This window comes from Macadamia integrifolia, chromosome 6, assembly GCF_013358625.1.
Source record: "Macadamia integrifolia cultivar HAES 741 chromosome 6, SCU_Mint_v3, whole genome shotgun sequence".
NCBI classification, from domain to species: domain Eukaryota; kingdom Viridiplantae; phylum Streptophyta; class Magnoliopsida; order Proteales; family Proteaceae; genus Macadamia; species Macadamia integrifolia.
Window position 1 is genome coordinate 13,057,518 of NC_056562.1, and position 17,784 is coordinate 13,075,301.

Below are 17,784 nucleotides of genomic sequence, written 5' to 3' on the forward strand. Positions count from 1 at the left end.
GAGCGAAAGATCCTCTCCTTTGCTCTCTTTTCTTTCCCACCTTATCCTTCTCAGTTCTGGTTTCCACAAAGACTGAGAACAGCAAGCCAAAAAAAAAAAAATTCATCTTCCACAGCAACACAAAACCCCTCCCCTATCAGCTCAGCTCTACCCCACCGCCTGCCCCTTTGCATCGAAACCCACCGTAGCCCTACTCTCCTTCTCTTCTCTTACGTTTCCTTTCAATCCCTTTGGCCTTCTTCTATTCTCCTCTTGTTCATCCTTTCTTTCTTCCCTACCGCTGTCAATACCCTGTTCTCACAGAAGGTTGCAGCCCACGGAAAAGTGGATCCATCTCTTTCGTGAGAGATCTGATTGGGTCGAGCTTTTGATTGAAGGTATTTCTCCCCAAGGTGACTTGAACCCTAGAACTTCAGCCCCAAAGACCTCTCCTGTGGTGAAGAGTAAAACCTGCAATTGGGTTCCATCGACAGCCGTCGCCAGCCTCAGTTTCAGAAGCTTCCCATATCACTCCGGCCTGCTGATCTGAGTAATCCCCTGGTGAGTTCTGTACACCTTCTCCTTAGGAGTCTACGCCTGAAGTTTCAAGAGCAGCCGGTTCGATTTGAAGGAATTCTCTGTGTGGGAGTCTTGCTGGTCTGCCGCCTTGCCATGGTGCTCCATCGAGAAGAAGAAAAAGGGTTCTCTTATAGGTTTTAAATAACACTTGCTGTTATTACAGATAAGCCCCTATCACTTGTTTTACAATAGAACCCTTGCATTGAAACTTTATTTCAGTTTGACCCCCTCACCTTTTTATTTCCAGAACTGAGCCTTTTCTTTAGGACTAATTCCAAATCTATCCTATTCATCTATTTCACTCAAAGTAGGGGTCTAAATTGTGCCTGAAATTACTTTATTGCCCCTGGTTTGCCTAGATTGAAATATTTGTTCTCCCTTCTCTTTAAAGTGCTAAAATTGCTCCTGAAATTACAAGAATTCCTCTACTCTTTTGAAGACTGGTTTAGTTATCAATTGTGGGCCCCATAAGCAATTCAATTCTGACTTTTTGGAGCCTGGATCTGAGTCCGACACAAGATTGGTCATGGATTCTTTTGTGTTCAAATTTCGAGTGCGGTTACCCAATGGAAAGCCTGCTAAATTGTTAATTGATGAGCGACTAAATGACAATTTTGTCACCAGCTCTGTTGTGTATATATTGTCAGAGACCGGTCAGATAATTTTTGAGTCGGAGAAAATTAAATTTGTTGAATTTTCTGTTTCTCTTTATTATGATGGTGCTTTTTGTGAAGTGTTTGACTCTCCTTAGCACATCATTAAATTGGGTCGAAATTGGTTGGAACAACAGGATGGTATTCTTGATCATGACAACAATGTGTGCACCCTCCAACCTTACAACATGCATAAAAAATTTAATCTTCATGGATTGGTTGCGTCAAAGAAAGTGATACCCCCAGTACAACCACAAGATGAGTCAGAGGCATCAACACAAGTGGAAGACTGTTCTATTGTGAAACAGGAGATAACGACAAAAAGTGAGAAAATTGTGGATCAAGCAATGAAGGGCATCAATGTAGTGGCACTTGTTCACCATCATGAATTTGTTCTTCCCTATGATTTTCTAGACTTGAATGCACCTCCAAAACTTCACATCATGGATTTTGTTTGCGATGTAGACGACGAGCAATTCACCCCCGTTCGTGAGTTTTTATTGTTATTATTCTATAAAACTTGTGGATGAGTTTTTCTCAACATTGGGGGAGTTGATGCAGAATCGATGCTGTGAATCAGGTTGACCCTTCAGGCAATCTCAATCGAGATGAACCGGGTCCGATTGGATTTTTGGATTCATTAGGATCTTTAAGATTTTATTTTACTTGGGGATTATTTGCAATATTTTAATTTGGGTAGTTAATAGTCAATTAGGGAGTTACCAATTTGAGTTTATTTTGTTTCTAATTTCCTTAGTTAGAATTTAGGAAGTAATTTGAAGTTGCTAATTTTAGTTTTAGATTTTACTAGGCAAGTTTTAATTTTCAGTTATTATATCAGGGCATGTAATCCAAGTTATTAGACAGATTGGAAAGATGAATTGAGTTTGAGTATTTGTGAAGCTTGCAGCGTGTGTGAGTGATTCCCTTTCCCCCCTTATTTTTAGTGCGATTTCTCCCTCTCCCCTGCAACTTTGAGACCCTTCTCAGGGATTTCTTCCCTACCCCTACTGGCCCTCCATCATAATCTCTAGTCTCTTGCTTAGTTTGTATGTCATCAGGCACACATACCAGGTCATCACTGTCATCATCACTATCATCATCATATCGATGCATGCTATCCGCGCCTTCTCCTTCGCTGCTTTTCTCTTATTCCCTCCCTTCATGTATTTAGCTATGGCCTTGGCAATATGATCAGGCACTTCACTGCATCTAACCACATCTGAGAAATTTGCAACCAGATGTTGCTTAAGTCTTGTGACCCACCACCCATAAACCTCTTATGACAGTAGTTGCATTCTGTATGCCTCTTATCTCCACCAATCGGCACTCCGTGTTTCCATGCAATCTCTCCAGTATCACGACTCCTATCACATCTCCCACCTCCTCTCCCTCTTCTCCCTCTTCTCCCGCCTTCCTTGTCGCCTCCTCTAGCCATTTTATATCACCCTGATGCTGATGTATAGAAAAAAGAATGTTATTATTAACTTACAAGTATATGGTAGCTATTTAACTTACAAGTATATGGTAGCTATTTATATTTTATTCTTACATAAAATTATTTTTTAATCAATTTAAAAAAATATTTCAATGACATAATACAAAAAAATCAAACCCTAATTTTAAAATTAATTTTCAATTGTTAATCTATTTCATATTTTTCAAAAATTAAAATAAATAATTACTGGCTTGAAAGAAATTTCACTCCGATTGAGTCGTAGAACAGCCATTGATGACTAAACATATATATAGTTGACATCCATCAAAGCAATATTTATCATAAAAAGTAACAAATTTAGGTTAATAGAAAATGAATTTTTAAACCAGAAAAATAAAAAAAATATTTATATACCAAAAAAAAATTTCGACTCCTTGAGGTCATAGATCGGCCTCTAGTGTCTAACATATAAAAAAATCTAGAAGCACGCAACATGTATTCATGTACTATTTAAAAAAGAATAGTTTTGGAGAAAGAACTTTACTTTTCCTAAGCTTTGAATGTGTAGATCTTCTTGTAGGATAGATTTGGAAGTCAAAATGTATGATGATGTGGCTAATTAGAGGCCAATGGGAGTGATTTGTATAAAAAATTGCAGCTTTCGCTGAGATTTCATTGAAATGGTCGAGACAGGTCTCACCGAGACCAAGTATTTATATGCCTTGCTTTGTACCATTTCGGTATCTCGCCAATACTATACAGAAATTTCGACCGAGTTGGTGTACAAATAGTATTTCGTAGCATGTTTTGTTCTAAAAAAAAAAAAAAAGGGGCTGAAATTACCAAATTTTTGCTGAGATTTTGAACCATGGTGTTAAAGATATTAGTTATGTTGCTCTAAGGGTAGTTTATTAACTTGTCATGTTATGTTTTACTTTTTCCCTTTTTCCCTCCTTAGGGAGGTATGTGTAATTACTTGTAAATATGTTGGTGAAGTAATATATAGGTGTTAGTGAGATTTTACTCGTAACACACTATTCTACCATGCCATCGATTTCTCTCCTTCTCCCTTTTCTACTTCTCCATCTTCTTCTTCATCTCTCATCTCATTGTTCTTCCTCATCCACATATTTTAACTTTCTCTCCCCCTTATTTTGACTGTAAGAGGTAGGAAACATAGGAAATCAACCAAGAAATTGAAATTTCTCTATCAATCTTTCATTCTACTCTTGAATCTTACATAACCAAAGTTCATCTACCTAAGGAAAGTTTTTTATAGCAAATAGGTAAACCCCATTTTCCCCAAATATCATTTTTTTCTATACAATGTACTTGTAAATATAGTAGAATGATTTCAATTTTTATCTATTATTTTGCATCCTCTGCATTATGTTTTGTTTGTTTTAATCACGCATTTTCCATTTTTTGTTAATAACTCATATATGTAGCAGTACAACTTTAGTCAACGTACACTAGAAAACTTGGATCAACACCACAAGTATCACTTTAGGTGTTTTTTTCATGAAGCTAATTCTTTGAATAGGTTATAAATGTCAAAAATAGTATGTACACAGAAATCAGATAAAAAAATCCAGTTTGGGGGTGGAACCATTGCAAGAAAATTCCCTTGGTAAATTTTAACTGAAATATCGGTCTTGACTAGGGTTGATCGACTGAACCTTGCTCAAATCTACTTTCTTGATGATTTGACAGGCCCAACCCTTTTTGCATCGATATGTGTTTGATGATGCCTTCCTCTGGTGCTGTTCACCTACTATGTGGCTTGTGCCAGCCACTTTTCCATTTTAGGTTCCATACCCAGAGAAAATCAATTAATTAGGGTTTTCACCCTTTTAGATTTTGGGTTTTCAAGGTTTTTTTCCTTGCTTTTTGGTGCTTTTGCTGCCTATGGTGGGTGTATTAGCTTGTTTTATCCAGTCTCCAACCTTGCAGCCTCTTTGAGTTATAACCTTATTTGGATCTGTGAGCTCGACTGCATCCACTGGTGGAAACAACTCCTCGAGAACCCTTCCCACATTTCCTTTATGTGCTATCAAGCTTGATGGTACGATCTTATGTGGTCACGCTCATGCTGTATCTCCATCAAATCCTGTAGCTATTATGGGTATTTTACCAGAGACAAAAAACGGCCTACCACAAATATGGGCATTGCTGAATGGGAGTGTGCAAATTCTTTTGTTATGGCTTTCCTTGTCAACTTTATATAGCCACCAATTGCTCATGGCTATCTTCTTTTTACTCTGCTATGAAGATATGGAAGTCAGCCTAGGACAGTTACCTCCAAGTTGGGAATGATGATAAGGTATTTGAACCATAGTTGCCACGGCGCCAAGGCGATGGAGAGTTGTCTAAGCCCTTAGGCGAGAAGGCACACGCCTTGAGGCGAACAAGGCGACCAATTGTTATTTTTCCTATTTTCTAACATTATTTAGTAAGCTATATATACCTTGTATCATAAAAAATCAAGATTAAGCAACATAAAGTCATTAAAAATCAACATTTAGCCATATTAAATCATAAAAAATTAACATTTCGAGAAATGCTTTGGTTCTATAATAAGTTTGACTGGTCAAATGATATTATTTTTACATGAGACTTTTTGTATTAGTTATAATATAAAACCAGCTTTCCAGCAAGTCTAAGATTACTTAAATTTGAGTTGTAATGACAAAGTTATGCTCCGGTCAAACTTATTTTTAGGTGCTCGAATGTTGTTAAAATCGTCTGAATGAAAATAATTTTATGGATATCAAAAAAAAAAATTATTTTACCGGACTTTGGTTTTTAGCAATGTTTTAATATGATAGAATTTATAAAATTTTCATAATTGAGAAAAACTCCAGCATTTATAAGTTGAAAATCGCCTCTATTACCAAAATCCAGTTTTTCTTTTTGGATTGGGGGTTGACTTTTTATCCTTTTGGAATTTGATTTTTAAACTATTTTTATTAGATTCAAATAGGGAGGTATTTGCTTATTTATGAATAATATCTTAAGTAAATGAAATAACAAATATAAAAAGCATTTACTTAAATGATATTTGGCATAAATAAGTGCCAAAACACAAGGCGGCATGCAGTGCAATAAGGCGACTGTCGCCTAGGCCCCAGGCGACGCCTTGACAACTATGATTTGAACCTCGCCAGAAGGTTCATGAGTTGAAGCGAAAGGGGTTGACTCTGTTGTAGTACTATTTTGAGTTGCGTACTCTATGGCAGGAGTTGGACGTCTACGAGGAGTTTTTTCCCACCACTCTTACTGATGTCACCAGCTTTTAGAAATGGGAAGATATGATCAGAGTATATGATTTTTTGGTAGGGATGAATGTGGAATACGATCAATTGTGGGCCCATGTTCTGAGTTGGTCTCCCTTTTCTACTCTGGAGGAAGCCTACTCTATGATACAACTTGAGGACAGCTGCCATACTACTATGCGCCCACAGCCTATTACCACTCCCATAGAGAGATCAACCTTTGTCTGGCACTCAGTCCTACAGTGCAGCCCCATAGTCTAGTGGCTCCTCTACCAAAGCACCTGTAAATTACGACTACTGCGGTAAGGAGCGTCATACCAAGGAGCACTGTAGGAAGCTCTATGGCCATGCCATTGACAAATTTGGAAAAGGTTGTGGAAAGGGTCATGGTAATTTTGGTAAGGCCAACCATATTGAGGCCTCTGACTCTGACTCAGCACCAAGCATCTAACAACTTCTCTATCATCAGATGAGCATATTGCCTTACGAGGTCTTCTGAGTTTTGATTCGGTTGGAGCCTCTTGTATTTGCATCTGCGAGTTCTGCTCACACCACTCCATCTAGTTCAGGTAACTATTTTTGTGGTCACATAGTAAACCTGTCTAGTCTTCCTCGTGGATTATTGACTCTGGGGCATCAGATCACATGACATGTTCTTTGGCCTTTTTCTCTCAGTAAGTACCTGCTTTGGTAATGGTAAGGTTAGATTGGCTAATGAGATTCATTCTAATATCTTTGGAAAGGGCTTTGCTCGCTGTAATCCTACTTTACTCTTTCAATTGTTTTGCATGTTCCATCATTTCCTACTAATTTATTGTCTATTAGCAGTCTCACTTCTAGTCTTAGTTGCAAAGTCACCTTTTCCCCTTTATCATTGTGTTTTTCAGGATCTTGTTGATAGGGGCAACGATTGAATTTGATAGGGTGTATGGTGGTTTGTATCTGCTTGATGATGACTCGTCTTCAGTCTTTGGTAAGGCTCTTCATACGTCTTCTTTGTCACCTCCCATCTCTAAGTTACTACGGTGGCACCGTCAGTTGGGACATCCTCCTTTGGGGACTTTAGCTAGGTTTTTCCTTCTTTTAAGTATTGTAATTCGAGCCAGTTTTTTTGCAAAGCATATGTATTGGACGAACAAACTCGAATCACTTATTCTGCTTCTGGTGATAAAAGTTGCTCCTTTCTCATAATACAGCAATGACAACAAACTGAGCCTTATCCCAACTTAATAAAGTCGGCTACATGGATCTAGACATATTAATATAACAATGATAGATGAATGATGAAAAAAGCAATATGAAGAGAGGTGAAAAAGGAAAGTAGCAAAGTAAGAGGGGAGAGAACACATCCCAGCATGACAGGAGAATCTCAGCTAAATAGGGTTGGCCACATGGGTCCGTGCTCTCCAATAGGCTCTATCCGAGATCCGCGCATGTCATTCCTCACAACTTCTCCCATGGTCATTTTAGGTCTGCCTCTAGCTCTTGTAGTCCCATCAATATGAATCCTATCACTCCTTACTGGGGTGTCGCTGGGCCTCCATTGAACATGACCATACCACTTTAAACGGCTTTCTCCGAGCTTATCATTGATTGGGACAACTCCCAAATCTGCCCTAATATGCTCCTTTTTTGTTAATACATTTTGATATTTGGGGTCCATCCTTTATGTGTCTATAAATGGTTTTCGGTGGTTTTTTACTTTTATCGACTACCATTTTCGGACCACTTGGGTTTATATGATGCTAGCCAAGGGTGAGGTTTTTCATTGCTTTCAACAATTCCATCATATGGTGTAGACCCAATTCAGTGCTACTACTCTGGCTCAAAATGGTGCTGCAGAATGGAAGAATTGCCATCTTTGTGAGGTTGCACGCACTCTCATGTTTGAGATGCATGTTCCTCCCCAATATTGGAGTGACGTGGTTCTCACTATAGCTATTCTGATCAACCGAATGCCTTCTCGGGTCCTTGACTTCCTCTCCCCTTTGGATCATCTCCAAAGCTCTACTGCTTTTCCTGTTCATTCCAAGGTCTTCAGTTGTGTCTATTATGCTCGTGATCAATCATCCTCACAAGAAGTTTGATCCTCGTGGTATCTGATGCATTTTTGTAGGGTCCTTTGCCACTCAGAAAGGCTATTGGTGTTATCACCCTCCCGCTTGGTGTTGGTTTGTGACTATGGATGTTGCCTTTCACGAATTTGTGTCTTACTGCACTGTGCCACCTCTTTATGGGGAGTCTTTTTCATAATGGAAGATGTGCCGCCTTTTAAACTTGATACACCAACATTGGGTTTCAGTCCCCAACAAAACCCCTAACCCCATGTCCCTATGTCGTTTTGGTCATTAAAAATGAAGAGGAAAGGATGGAGAACAAGCAACCTACCTTGGGTTGAGCGCGGATGGCATGACTCCAAGCAAACCAAGCCCTTCTTCCTTTCCAAGCAAACCAAGCCCTTCTTCCTTTCTCCTTCTTTCCCTTTCTTTCCTTTCTTCCTCTCCCTCTCACGGTTTTGAGTTTGTGAATAATGAGCCTTCCAACTTCCTCTCCCTCTCATGGTTTTGAGTTTGTGAATAATGAGCCTTCCAAGGCTCATTTCTATTTATAAGCACAAGCCACAGAGGCTTGTTAGCCTTTCTTAAGCAATTTCACCTGAACCCATTAATCTTCCTGTTGGACCATACGGGCAAACCGTTTTGACCTCACTGGTTATAGATGGATCTCAAGCTGTGATGAGACATGTGTAGAGGGGCTAAGTACAAATACAAAGCATAGGGGTTCCACAGACAATAATCCATTATAGGGATTTTAGATCCACCAGAGATGGCACCGGTAGGTCACCTGATTAACCAATTTGATCGACCAGTTGATCAAACCTTTACTGTTAAAATTGGATTTTCTCCAATATTTTCTTATAGGAATTTGTGTACAATAAAATGATGTAATTTTACTATGCATTTATAGGTTAAAGCAACATGATTCGATTACTTATTACCAAACATCTGGAAGCATGGTTTAAAGTATCGGTACGTATCGTACCGTATCGGCCGATACGTATTTGTATTGGCCCTTACCGATACGATACATGGAATTTTTTAAATCCTTTTGTATCGATATGTATCCTATGGTACATACCGATGCTTTATGGAAATTTAAAAGTTGAGATGAAATGTACGTTTCAGTATGTATTGGTGCGTATCGGTATGTGTTGACTGATACATACCGATACTGTACGATACGTACCGATACGGTGTGCTACAGTCATATAATGGCCAAGATGGGTTATTTTTCAGAAAAAAACACGATTTTTTTAGGGGTTTTTGTTCCAAAGTTGCTGCCAACCATTTTTTCTCTCTAACTAAAGTGGAAATTAAGGTTGGGAACACAGATTTTACATTTATGAGACAACTACAAACCTTGGATTCTTAGTGCGATACTCTCAATTTAGTGTTTATGTATAATACATGTTATATGTAGTTTTTTTTTTAACTATTTTTGTGTGCAAAAGTGTATAAAAAGTGTTTCCTATCTATTTATGTGCATATCTTTAGCGTATCTCCGATACGATACCCTTTGATACGTATCTTAATTTTGGCTGACCGATACCAATACTTTTATCCTTGTCTAGAAGTCTATGTAGATATATCTTTTTGCTACCTTCACACCATAAGCATGTACATGGAGGGCAGTTTGTCTATTTGACTCCTTCACTGCTGTAGTCCACAGGTCACCGATATTGATGGTTGCTGGAGCAACACCTATTATGACAAGTTTAAATTAGACGGGGTTTGGGAACTGGTGTAACAGCTTTAGAGGAGCAATGATTGAACGGGATAATGCTTTTAGAGGCATAACGTTAGCATTAGTGTAGTGAGGTCAATGAGGATGATAGTTATGGAGAGCCGCAATATTGCTACATTCTTCGTCCGCTTCTAGATACACACATAAGATATCTAATGAGGATGATTGGTGCCGCAATAGCATATTCCAGACTAGAGTATGATGTAATGACAGTCAGTGCACTATGGTAGCCAGCAGTGCTAATGTACTTATGTCATCTCTGAAGATGCCGTTTGGAAGCTCTGTTTGAAGACAGAGCTACATCCTAACCGCTACAAAGTTGCTTAGGTGAACACCAACTTAAAAATCAATGAACAATGTTTGTGTTCGCTACTGTTTCACCTAACGACTCGAACTATTAGGGAAGGGCAATGCCATTGTATACATTAAAACTCCCCTGCATATGCAGGCTAAGATTCCATGGTCCTTGCACATGGAGCTCACGTGACATTTCATTGCGCCACACCAAGGGAGAAGTTTTTGGCCCTTACGATTTTTGCACTTCCAAGGAGTCAAACACTCAACCTCCTTGCTTTGATACCATGTTTGCTATTGTTTCACCTAAAAGATCGAACTGTAGGGAAGGGCAGCGTCAATATATACATAACAGTTTGTTTCTATTTGGGGGTGATCGATACAATGCAGTGTGACATTCTGCCTTGAAGGCTTGTCACATCCTCCTAGGGCCATAGTTGTCACGGCGCCAAGGCGAACCAAGGCGGTAGAGGGTTGTCTAAGCGCTTAGGCGAGAAGGCGCCCGCCTTAGGGCGAACTAGGCGAACAATTGTTATTTTTTATTTTTCCTATTTTCTAACATTATTTAGTAAGTTATATATACCTTGTATCATAAAAAATCAAGATTAAGCCACATCAAGTCATTAAAAATCAACATTTAGCCACATCAAACCATAAAAAATTAACATTAAGTCATATTAAGTTATAAAAAATCAACATTTAGAGAAATGCTCTTATTCTATAATAAGTTTGACTGGTCAAATGATTTTATTTTTACATGAGATTTTTTGTATTAGTTATAATATAAAACCAGCTTTCAAACAAGTCTAAGATTACTTAAATCTGAGTTGCAATGACAAAGTAATGCTTCAGTCAAACTTATTTTTAAGTGCGCGAATACTGTTAAAATCGCCTAAATGAAAATAATTTTATGAATATCAAAACAAAATATTTTTTTACCGGACTTTTGGTTTTTAGCAATGTTTTAACATGATAGAATTTATAAAATTTTCATAATTGAGAAAAACCCTAGCATTTAAAAGTTGAAAATCGTCCCTATAACCAAAATCCAATTTTTGTTCTTGGACTGGGGGGTTGACTTTTTATCCTTTTGGAATTTGATTTTTAAACTATTTTTATTGGATTCAAATAGGGGGTATTTGCTTATTTATGAATAATATCTTAAGTAAATGAAATAACAAATATTAAAAACATTTACTTGAATGATATTTGGCATAAATAAGTGCCGAAACAGAAGGCGACATGCAGTGCAACAAGGCGGCTGTCGCCTAGGCCCCAGGCAAACCGCCTGGACGCCAAGGCGACGCCTTGACAACTATGCCTAGGGCAACCATGGTTATTCGACAAAAGGCACAACGTTGTGTCTACTAGAATACTTATTCCTTCAAGCACAGTGGGCTGGTGATGAAACTTCTTGTGAAGGAACTTCCCACCATCAAGCTCAAGCGGACTGCCAGATCATTTCTCCTCAAACGAGTCAACTCAGATGGTATCCTTAGTCCCTATCCGAACTCAATGTTACTTCCAGAGGAGGCATGTTGATGCAGTTGTCTAAGCCTGGCTGGATCGAAATGACCCTGTTTGGAGATAGAAGCCAAGACGAATCCAGTCCAACCCGGTTTTCTGGTCTGAAGAGGGCTGGTAGTTGACATAAGATGTAATGTTTTAGTTTATTTCATCATATTTGGGTGAGTAGATTACATAGGAATTATTTGTAGTTTTATATTTGAGATATTGTCTAGATAGTTTAGTTTCCATTTTTGTTGGGTTTATATTATTATTTAAGGGTGTTTTTCTTTATATTAATGTAATACAATTGATTTAGACAGAATAGAATGAAATGAAAAAGGTTTAGTTTCCTGTTGTGGTGTTGCGTCTGCCTCCATTTACATTATCTGAATTGCCACTTGTTATTTACAGATTGGCATTATTCATAATACTTCAGTGGTTTAGTGTTAAGTGAGCCCAAAGCAATCTGAATCTGGTTTTGGAACCCTGGATTGCATCAAGTTGTGTAAAAGATCCATCTACTGGAATCTTTGGTGATATTCTGTTGTGGGAAAGGTAGAAAGTGGTTTGATTGATTTGTTTTGTAGGGTGGGGGATATCAATGTGACTTTTAATTGGAGGGTTTCATTCGAAATGTAATTATTGTTACTGTTGGCAGTGGTGGTATGGTGATGCATTTGGGCGTTGGGTTTAGGGATATCCTTTGATTAGATTCCTTGATTTCTTTCTTTTTAAAGTTAGAACTTAGTTTAGTAGTATTCTTATTTTAGTGACATTTATTTCTATTTTTAGACTTAGAAGCAAGTTTAATTCCATTTCAGATTAGGAAGGTCAGTTTGAGTCTTTATGTACGTTGTGTAGTCCACTGTTGATAGATTTTCGAAGAGACACGAGCGCAGACCTGTTACTCGCCTGATCTTCTTCTCTTCTTTCCTCTTTCCTTTCTTTCTTCCTTATTTCCCTGTCTCGTTCTTCCCTGTTTTTGTTCCAGGCGACACTCACAGCCAAGAAAGGAGGTTCGATCTCCTTCGATAGGGTTTCGTTCGTCTTGTGGTTGTGGCCGAAGGTGAAGCTACTGCCTGCGATCGATATCCTTGGTCATTGCCCTCCAAAGCACACAGTAATCACAAGAGATGAACTCAGATGCAGACCATACCTGCAACTAATGCTGATTCCAAGTATTGCTTGAATCCTTGAGCTGTGCTGGTTTAGATTGGTCCAGCAGGCTTGGGCAACAGTAGATCTGGAATTTCAGAGCTGTTGAAAGAGATTCCATGGGGCTGAAGCTTGATTTCCTCTTTTGGTGTTTAATGTGACTCCCTTGGCTGTCGTGAGGTTGAAGACAACCTCAAAAGTGTTAGTTTTATTGCAACATCCCATAAATACCCCCCCTCTTTTATTCTAATTTTATTTGGAACCTTCCTCCTAATTGTTTCCAGCATTGTCCCATACAGAAATTAGAAAAGACCCTTGCGTTCCATACCACTTTCACCTCTCATCACACCCCTTTGCAATTCTGGTTATCTACTAAATTGCCTCTTTCCTTCGCTACCTTTGATATATTTTCCAAATTGCATTCTTTTTAAATATTTAATGATTGCAAATTTGAGTGGGCCCATAAGCTATCCGATTCCGAGTTTTGAAATCTGGATGCGCATCATATGGGGTGAGTTCCTTTTCCCTTTTTTTTTTTTTTTTTTTTTTTTGTGTGTGTGTGTGTGTGTGTGTGTTTCGAGAGGATATTCTGGATCATGGTTACAGTATCTTGGGGGCTTTTCACTCTAGCGATTTTCTTGAGCCTTTTTGGTGGGCTTGTATCTTCTTCTACTTCCTTTTCTCTTTCTCAGACATTGTTAATATTAAGAGCAATGGTTTCATACATGGCCACCTAGGAAGTGCTAATATATGTCATGTGGTTTTTGGATGGGGCCTAATTTTGTAAATAGGTAGACTCAAGGTACCCTGCTCACAGGTCAAATTTCAGCCCAAACAGAATTGGCCACATGGAGAAATATATCTTTAAAAATCCGAGACTACCAAGAAGGTGCACACTAATGCAGGGACTACTTAGAGGGTGCTTGCCAATACACAGGATGGTATTTGATTGAACTAGGCTCTAATATTTGACATGTGGTTAATCCAGACCATGTTCTCTCTATCCACCAGTCGGAATTTCAACATGGAGGGCCATGCAGGAAGCCCTTCCTGGTTGGACCACATAAAGGTCTTTTTTCCCTAATTTTAATTGTTACGGAACATCTGTATTTTTAATTTTGGAATTATCATTAAAAAATTTCTTCTCCCTTTTATTTATTTTTCTTAAATCAACAATTGGCCTCCCCAAATTTAGTGAAGACTGACTTTGTTATTTATTTTCCTTTTCATTTCTCTACCAACTTTGTACATTTTTAGAGTCCTGTTGCTATTCACTTTCCTTCTTTGTTTTTTTCCCTGAATGAATCAACTTACCAGTGTTGAACATTTCCTGCTATCACAATGCAGTTGGCAGATTGTGGTCTCAATGCCATCTGGAGAAAATATAGAGCTGCCCTATTCTCTGAAGTATAAGGAGGAAGGTTCGCTTGATCAGGTTGATAACATCAAAATTTGAGTTTATTTTGGTTGGTTGACTGTTATTTAAGGTGCATGTTTTTCCTGGTTATCCATGTTTGACATCAATTAGAGCTGATTGGAGGGCAAGGAACCATGTAGCTGAACCCATTTAGTTGGGATAAGGCTGAGTTGCCTTTTTTTTTTTTTACTGGTCATCCGTGACCTGTTTTGTTAACATACAACATTGTAAAATTATCTGGTAGCTTACATTCAATGTTTGGTGTTAATTAATAATTCATGTCAGTTTCATCAATGTTTCATTTGATACGTCACTTAAGAATGTGGGCTGTGTTTTGTGCCAAATGATTTTATGATCGAAAACTGATTCTGCACTACACTAGCCGTATCCTTTCTGATTTTCAGCTGACAGAATCTGAATTCCTTTTACATTTGATTTTTACTGTTTTGGTATCCCATAAAAAAATAAAAAATAAAAAAAAAAGAAGAAAGAAGAAAAGAAAAAATTGACCTGAGAGAGTTATTCTGACATAGGAGAATGAGGGGTTAGGACATTTGTGGGGTATTCTTGTTTTTTTGGCTTAGTATTCAGTATTGCAGGTTTTCTTGTCTGTAAACTTGTATACTGAATCATACTACTTTAGGATGTGTTTCTTGCTATGGTCCAAGGAAATGTGATTGATGTTGAAAACTTTGGTATTTCGATTTTGAGGATAAATCAGTAGTATTAAACTTTGCTAGAAAAAGAAAAAAAGAAGCAAGAAAAAGAGCAGAATGAAGTGAAAAAATAGAGCAGAGGAACAGGTCTTATTGGGGTAGGACTTGTAGGAGACTAGGAATAGAAGTCTACTAGGAAAGAGTAGGACAAGAGTAGTCCTAACTCTTTCTAGGACTTCAAAAGCAAAGTCTTAGAATTAATTAGAAAAGTAAAACTGGAATCAAAGCAAAAGATGTAGTCTCATTGGGGTAGGACTTGTAGGAGAAAGTTTCCTACTCAGACTAGGAATGTAAGTCTAATACTATTAGGACTAAGAGTAATCCACTCTTTTATTTTTTTGGGTGAATTAATAAATGCATTAAAAGAAGGGGGGAGGGAGAATATATCCCCTAAGGGAGATTACAACCCCTATAATTGTAACCAAAGTCCAGAAAAGACAGCATCCAAGGCCTAGAGGGCTTGAGGAGAAGAAGAGACATGTCCATTACAACACAAAGCCCACATGGACTTAAAATAAAAAGAGCTAAGAAGCCCAACAACTTAAAATTCTAAAGCCCACATGGGCTGAACAAGAACCCAGAAGCCCAAAGAAGGAGAAGTGGCAAATAAGGAAAATTCAGGTAGGGTTCCACCAAACCCTACCATCATATCTCATCATATCAACCTCCAGCTGTCGAGACATGAATCAAAGTTCTAGTAGAAAAAGGCAAGTACGGCGGCGAGGCGCGAGCCTTGTGGAGGGCCATGGCGAAGAGAGAAGCTGGCCTCGTGGAAGAGACAGCCGCGAAGACGGGGCGCGGGCCTTGCTGAGGGCATCAGCGAGGTGGCTGTCGGCTGAGCATGGGTGGCAACTTTGCGGGTTGCAAGCCTTGCAAAGAGCTTGCCAAGAAATCACCGTGACAAACTATTTGATCAGGGAGGAAACGTGAGAAGACGTTTGATCCGCCAAGGATCCAGAAGAGAGCATGGCTAGGCCATCGGCACAATGGCACACTCTAACTATTCAGGGACTCGAGGATGAGCGGCAACGGGCCCAGAGAGCGTTGGCGGAGGGGAGGAGGAGCCAACTAACCGTTCTGGGAGCAGGTCGGAGCAACGGATGGACAACGACATAGCCATACCCTATCAAAGCAGCAACTTGAGGATGAGTAGCTACAGGCCCAGAGAAGATTGGCGGAAGGAGCCAACGAGTCAATCAAGGAGGATCACAGCAAGACCATCACTAGTTCTGAGTCAAGACAGGAGTGGAAGGATTCGGGAGACGGAAAGGGGTGGATCACGACCTCCCGGATGTGTGAGACAGGAGTGAAAGGATGGGGAGGGGGGAGGGGGCAGCACGGCTGCTCCAAGTGGCGGCACTTTAGGGTTCTCTGCTCTTTGTTTCAGTTTCGTCGTGCTGCTCCAAAACCTGTTGTGAGTAATCCTACTCTTACTAGGACCTTCAAAAGCGAAGTGTTAAAGTGTCTAGGTACAATGTATCTAGGCCTATGAGGCTTTGACTCATCCTTATTCTAGCTGTAACCCTATTCTCTTATTATAAATAAAGGTGGCCTCTATCGTATTAGACAAGACGAATCATTTCCTCATATTTTATATTTCATCTTGGTATTAGAGCCAAAAGCCCTAATTTTTTTTTCCGCTGCCACCATAGAGTTTCCATTCTCTGTTCTTGAGGCTTCGCCTCCCTTGGTCAAGCATGGTTGACTGAACCATGCCCCGCAACTAACCGCCTAACACTATCACATGATCCGTCGCCGCCCTCCTGCCACTCAGCTGCCTCGGGTCGCTCTTGCGGCCCTGCTGCCTCCCGCTGCACTTGCAGCCCCTGCTGTCTTCGTTGCTGCTGCAGCTCCTACTGCTTGCATCGCTCCTTGTAGCTCCTACTGCCTGCGTCGCCCCCTGGAGCCCCTACTGCCTACGTCGCCCCTTACAACCCCTGCTGCCTGCGTCGCCTCCTGTAGCACCTGCTGCCACTCCACGTCCCTACAGACCTCGCTGCTCGCCTGCAGCGTTGTTGCCGTGCCGCCTACGTGCAGTGCCTCGTGCCTCCTTACAGCGCTGCTGCCATCTCTTGTGCCTCCACCACTGCAGCCCACACTGCTTATGGTCTGTTAATTGACTATGTGCCCTGGTATTCAGCAGTAGCTTGATCAACCTCCTGACGTCTTCACACCCATCTTCGTTGACCTCTTCTCCGACTCTATGTCAAAAGATGATAAAAGAACCATCATGGTCGACTCTGGGAGTGGTGAGACGCCTCGTGTTGGGGCTTCTGTGCATCACCCCACTCTCCAATCAGGTCCACCGAAGCTGAATGAGTCTAATTACCTTCCCTGGTCATGTGCCTGCCTACTAACCATACGGGGTGATCACTTTTTGGGATACATGACTAGTGACACACCTTAGCGACCTGTAGGTCTTGCTCCCAACACTTGGTTGGCCCACGATGCACTGGTTGTCTTTTTTGCTCAATTCTATGAAGCCTACTATCATCTCTAGACATAGTTGTCAAGGCGCCGCCTAGGCGTCTAGGAGATTTGCCTAGGTCCTAAGCAATTGTCGCCTTATTGCACTGCATGTCGCCTTATATTTTTGGACTTATAAGCACATATCCTCCCTATTTGAATCCAATAAAAATAGTTTAAAAATTAAATTCCAAAAGGATAAAAAGTCAACCCCTCAGTCCAAAAACAAAAACTGGATTTTTGGTTGTAGGGGCGATTTATAACTTTCAAATACTGAGGTTTTTTTCAATTTTGAAAATTTTATAAATCTTATCATGGTGAAACATTGCTAAAAACCAAAAGTCCGGTAAATTAATTTTTTGTTTTGATGTCTTTAAAATTATTTTCATTCAGGCGATTTTAACAACATTCATGCACTTTAAAATAAGTTTGACAGGAACATAACTTTGTCATTACAGCTTAGATTTAAGTAATCTTAGATTTGTTGGAAAGCTGGTTT

At 39.6% G+C, this 17,784-nt stretch overlaps 1 protein-coding gene across 2 annotated transcripts in view; it reads left to right on the top strand.

Moving 5' to 3' along the window:
- Positions 1 to 17,784, top strand: part of LOC122082611 (diacylglycerol kinase 7-like) — a 130,276-nt gene that overhangs the window by 20,750 nt on the left and 91,742 nt on the right. For both annotated transcript variants that reach the window (XM_042650291.1, XM_042650293.1), the window contains exon 5: positions 14,034 to 14,121. In XM_042650291.1, the coding sequence (XP_042506225.1) occupies positions 14,034 to 14,121 (88 nt within the window). The remainder of the gene's footprint in view (positions 1 to 14,033; positions 14,122 to 17,784) is intronic.